Here is a 6,000-nt window from a genome sequence, read left to right on the forward strand (position 1 = left end):
TGGATGGAATATCCATTTTTATTGCATCACCTGTCAGCGGCGTCCAATGAGCGTCGACTTCGAGGGCATTAATTGATGAAGGTGTCTCCAGACTGGCGCACCTCCCCTCCCTGTCATTTTATTTGTGGCTCAACCAGCAGCCAGAATAGCAGCTGCATTTTAGCTCTTATTCTGTTTCTCTCTGTCTCCGACTCTCTCTCTCTCTCTCTCTTTCTCCCTCCCCTCCATCCTCACAACTCCCTCTCCCTCCCTCTTTCCCTCCCTCTCTCTTCTCGCTATTTTATCCCTCTGGCTAAGGCAGTGGTGTACACCTACCCCTCGTCCTGCTGCCGTCCAGAGGGGAGTGGAGCCGGCAGAGGCAGGTAGCAGCAGCCCCGGCTTGGTGGACGCATCCGCCGCATTCCTCCACCATGCCGGACCCGGGCAAGAGGCGACGAGTGGATGCTGTCGGCTCATTCAACCTATTAGACACCGGCAGCTCCATTTAACTCCGCATGTCAAAGTTTGCATTTTCATGACGCAGCAGCAGCAGTGTGGATGGATTAAAGGCATGAGCAGGATGCCGTGAGCTCACGACCCCATGCCATTTACTGGTAAATTCACAATATACTGAGAGTGACTACATGGATTAATATATTGGAGAGGATACATAAAACATGGGAGACCTGGAGTGTGGCTTTGAGGAAATGCAAGGGGTGAGACTTGGATACCTGCTCATCAAAGGCAAGCAAATGTTTGCTTTGTCTCAGGTCTTCACCGACCTGCTGAAGAACATCCCGCGGACCACGGTGCACAAGCGCATGGATCACCTGAAGGTGAAGAAGCACCACTGCGACCTGGAGGAGCTGCGGAAGCTCAAAGCAATAAACTCTATAGCTTTCCATGCCGCTAAATGCACTCTCATATCGCGGGAGGACGTGGAGGCTCTGTATTTCTCCTGCAAGACGGAGCGGGTGTTGAAGTCCAACAAAAGGAAAGCGAAAGCGGTGTGTTCCCCCGGGGATGAGGACGCGTCCCAGGGTCTCCTGCGTGCGGACGCCGAACTGTGGAAGGAAAAAGTTTGGTTTAGTTTGCACGGTGTCCCGGAGACTCTCACCCTTCACAACAAAACGAGCAGGAGGAGAGAGCTGACTCCTTGCCTTACCGACTCCAAACTACCTCAATTTTACCACAAAACCCACGGACGGGAATACCGTTCGGCGACCAAGTCCAGTCACAAACACTTTAAAAACTATGAAACAGCTAAAATAACAGGGAACCGTGTTACTTTGAGCCAAAGGCACTCGTTTTTCCGGAGCGCGGTGAGCCGGCAGCCGGTGGTGCTTCAGTCCGCCATAGCTGCTCAGTCCAGGCTCTCGCGCTCAGCCGGCGACCTACTTCACAAAAGGAAGAGGAGGCGCGAGGGGGGCGGCGGCAGAGACAGCGCGAGGCACTCGTGGAGTAGGAGCAGACACGCGCACCACCATGTACCACCGGTGCTGCTCGTACAACCCAAAACACCCGGCAGTCACCGGACCTCTTTTGGTGCTTTCCACCTCGGTCCGGATTTTTATCTTGACCCCAGACCTCACCATCATCATCATCACCACCACCAACATCATCAACATCATCACCACGAGCCGAATTTCCCGGAGAGTTACAGCAGCGACACCGAGTCCAGCACCTACTCGGACCGGGCGTACCCCGACTCGGACTTTGGCTCCGGATTCTCCACCACCAGCAACTCCGGGAGCTCGGAGGAGGAAGAGGAGGGCGAGGACGAAGATGACACGCAGTCAGAGAGTTCAGAGGTCAGCACAGACGAGGAGGAGAGCTCCTCTCAGTCCGACTCAAGCTCCGTTTCTAGCCGTGTTTCGGTCCAGAGCATCCGGTTCAGGCGGGCCCGGGTCGGTTCTATCACCAAAACTCTCAACACCAGTAAAGCACCTTTGGTCCTGCAGCCCACGTTTCACTACAACAACCAGCAGCAACAAGAGAAGCAGCACAGGACACTGGGCCATGTTGCTACTTCTCAGACTGAGGACAGGAGACAGGAGACGCGCCAGAAATGTGAATTTATATGCAGTGAAACCAGAAAGGGTTCGGGACCCTTACAGATACCAAAATTTAACCCAGCTGTTGTCGGGGAGAGCTTTTTCACGGAGTCTAAAAGGGAAAAGGCGTTTGAGGGTGATCCAAGCAGGAATGACCCCGTGGACAAACTGGCCTCTTATTCACCGGGACCCAACCGGAATAAGGCCTTTCACCCCTCACGCAGGACACCGGGGCATCCCACCAAGTGTCCCCCGGGACTGAGCGCTCAGTGTGACCAGGACAAGCTCCACAAATGTACTGACAAAAGGGAGACGAAAGCCACCAGCCTTAAACTGCCCACTCCACTGAAAAAAATAAAGACCGAGGCGGAGGAGTCCTCTGTGACCGCCGCCCCCCACTCGGACAGCGGCTGGGCAGCCAAGACTCCACCCTTCTACCTCCACAATGTGAAAGTTAAAGTGGAGGAAAGCTGTGATGAATATGAATACCAGAGCCAGACCACTGTAGTCAAATGTAAAGGAGATAAGGCAGAGAGCAACGGTGGCCAGTATCCAAGTGGAGCCGTCAAACAGGGGGACTTTTTCAGCAGCGGGATTAAAGCCACAGAGAAGAGCCCTGATGTGGGCCCCACGTCCCCCTGTGGTCCCCAGGAATGCTGGAGCAGCCAGGACACCCCTGGCATCGATGAGGGGGAGCACAGGAACAAAAACTGCAGGGCTCCAGTGCTCGGGAATAAGAAATCCCGAGCTTCCAGGGCGCAAACAAAACAAAACGTACCCAGGGCCAACAAGGCTGCCTCTTCCTCCTCCTCCTCCTCCACCTCCTCTGCCTCTTCATCTCGTCCCGTGGGCTGCGAGGAGGTATCCACAGAGGATTTACCGAGCAGACGCAAACGCAGCAATGCAAGCACCGTAGCATCGCCTGCAAAAATGCCTTTCAGCCTGATGGCAAATTTCCCATCACCGCCGTCGCTGGTTGTTGGCAGCGACGGAGATTTGTGCCCTGCTTACTCCCTGAACTCCCTGAGGGGGCCCGGGCCTCCGCCTCCGTCCCATCCCGTGTGGAAGTGGCAGCCAGGCGGTCAGATTCTCCCTCCCCCACACGCTCAGAGAACAAGGAAATACTGAGCTGGTTTTTAAAAGGAAAAAAAAACCCAAAAAACAAAAGCGCCCAGCGTGTCCATCTCCAACCTAATCGCAGTCTTAACGTGAGCTCACTAAATTGCTCGCAACTTCATCGGTGTTTTTTTAATTATTATTATCATTATTGTTTTCTTTCCTTTTTTCAGTGAATGGGTTTACATTCCGCTTTGTTTTGAAGTTTGATCGCGGAGATCCCACAAGGTCCCCCTTTGGAGCCTCCGAAAACGCCCACAGGACTGTGAGACACCGCTCTTGGATTTATGCTTAAAAACTTGTTTTAAATAAGCTATCAATCCTAAGCAATATGTGAGGTTTCTCATTATGGTGTTTACTTGACTTGTGTTCTGATTATTATTTCTTCTTCGTGTTTCTATGCTCGACCTGTTGGATTGTATGGTGCCAGGGTTTCAGTGGTTTGTGCTTTGTCTGAAGGAGGAAAAGGGGGGAATAAAACCCCATAGCATTCCTTGAGATGACTGTTAATCTGGGAGAAAGTTTGACTTTGTAAATCACAAAAAAGAAAGAAAAAAATTCAGGGTTTGCCATTCTGTGCCACTTGGTGTATATTTTATATAAAAAAGCTGTGTTTTCTTTCTGTTATGCTGACCAGCTCGGCCACCGTCGCCCATGTGTCCAAGTGTTGAGAGAATTGTTAAAAAAGAAAATGGCTTATTAATGTCTATCTATAGCTACATACTCACGGTGGAGCCCTTATTAGATTTGACACGAATTTATTTCTGGTGGTTGTGGGATTTTTTTCCCCGAGAGTCCTTGTGATCTGGTTTTCAGTCTTGTTTTTATTTCTGCGAAGTATTTCCTGGTTTGCAAACGTGTGAGTGTGCACAGGACGCAGGGCCCGGACACAACACAGGCCTTATGTACAGACAATCAAAAGAAAAAAAAATAAAAATAAGGCTCAGACCTTCAGGACACATTAGGTCCCAGGATAGACTCGCGTTAAACGTCCCACTCCTGGTCCACATGGCGACCAGTTTCCTCCGCAGACCATATTATTTGTGGACTGTATTTGCGTTTAGAACACCACACAATAAATGTAAATGACAGAGAGAATAACAACGTCCAAGAATTGCTAATGGGTGGGATGTGATTCAGGAGTCACAGAGGCGAGGAGGAGGAGGGGAAGGGGGGGCAGCACCAAAACAGCGTGAAACACCTTCTGGCTCTGGGTACTCAGAAACAATGCGGCCAAGCACAAGAGATGGGCTTAAATGCATTGCACTTTGATACTGTTGGGGGTCTTGTTTCAGCTTTAGGGTTTTCTGAGCGAGCCTGTGAAATGATGTCTGAGAGATGCTGATAGAGAAAAAATATCTAAACATGAGTTTGATTTGGATGCGTAGACACAAAGGCCTAACTGCGTTTGACAGCTGTTTGAATATGGACGATTGACCTGATGTGAGTTTCTAATCAACCCCCCCCCTTTAGTTAGAGGTCAGGCTATTTTCAGGAAAGCCATGTGTGTGTGGGGAGGGGGGGCGCCAATTATTTCCTGTGTCATTGGCTGTATTTGTGTTGAGACACCACCAAAATACAATCAGGTTTTAAATGTTTTCTTTTTTTATTTGTCTCCATCTCACCATCTTTACTGTAGGCTTTTGAATATGGCCGCTCAGTGAATGTAACACATACCTGTTCTATTTTGAGCCTAAATTCACTGATATTCCAGCTTATCCCGTGTACACACTTTTAAAAAAAAAAACTAATTCAAGAGGTGGAAGCTGCACCTACATGTGGGTACTTTAAAATAAACGTGTCGATGGGACTTTTTTTTAATGGCAGTGCAGGACGCTCTCTGCTAATTGGCAAGCTTTTTTCTGTCCGCGACAAAGAGAGGCCCAGCTTATGGCGAGCCAGATCACAACAAACCCAAAGCCCGTGAATGATGTCAGCTCCCTCACAAGCCCAGCAAAGGGTGCATTCATTCAGAGGATTGTAGAAACTATTTAATGGGTGATTGTAAAAAAAATGTACAAAAAGTGAGTTTCACTCTGCCTAAATCAGCGTGGATACATATGGTGTTGTTATTAAAGCGCCACTCCGCAACCCGAACTCACCGTGGGCCTTATTCCTCAGGCTGGGAGCGACAATTTAAACTTGAACTTATTTTCTCAGCCTGTAAACTGGCTATTTTTGAAGCCATGACACAAGCTGGCATATGAGCAGGCTTGCAGTAAAACGGAGGGGGCTGCACAGGGTTTGAGGGAGAGAGAGAGAGGGAGAGAGAGGGGAGGTGTGTGTGGGGGTGTCGCTGTGTTGCAAGAGCGAAGCTTTCAACCTTTAATCCGCATGTCAAAAGCATAGGCTGCACCGCATAGGACGGAGAGGAATAGCCTGCGCCCGCAGCAGTGCGGGTCTGCCCCCCTGACTCACCAGCCTATTCTCACGCAGCGCTCTCAATGCGCGGCTGAGGGACGGAGATGGTGGTAATGGCCTGTTGGGAGGGCCTTTCCACCGTTAAGACAAATAGCTCTCTGACAGTGACGCTATCAATGTAAACAATTGCATCGTGCAGCAGCTAGAGGCTGCGTGCACTCTCTCTCTCCTTCCTCTTCTTCCCCACTTCCCTGCTCTCCTCATCCACTCATTTACTTCGCTTTTTTGATACAATACTTGAGGTCAGGTTTTTGACGTGGAATTTGAAGTCACTGGGTGTTTATACGAAACTGAATATTTATTTTTGTGAATTTTCTGGGGTTTCTTGTATATTAATTTTTTTTGTTGTGAATAGGTTATATATAGGACAACTGCACTCGAAAAGGAAACTTGAACGGCGGATTTCTGAAGCACTTTCCCTTTCTTTTTT

General features: G+C 49.6%; 1 protein-coding gene across 1 annotated transcript; it reads left to right on the plus strand.

Moving 5' to 3' along the window:
• The first annotated feature begins 279 nt into the window (after positions 1-279).
• On the plus strand, positions 280-4,302 carry skida1 (SKI/DACH domain containing 1). The gene has a single exon (XM_046370851.1). It carries the CDS (start codon positions 657-659, stop codon positions 3,159-3,161), a length of 2,505 nt encoding a protein of 834 aa, XP_046226807.1. The 5' UTR covers positions 280-656; the 3' UTR covers positions 3,162-4,302.
• The last annotated feature ends 1,698 nt before the right edge of the window (positions 4,303-6,000 follow it).

The sequence above is a fragment of the Scatophagus argus genome, chromosome 18 (assembly GCF_020382885.2).
Source record: "Scatophagus argus isolate fScaArg1 chromosome 18, fScaArg1.pri, whole genome shotgun sequence".
Classification (NCBI taxonomy): domain Eukaryota; kingdom Metazoa; phylum Chordata; class Actinopteri; family Scatophagidae; genus Scatophagus; species Scatophagus argus.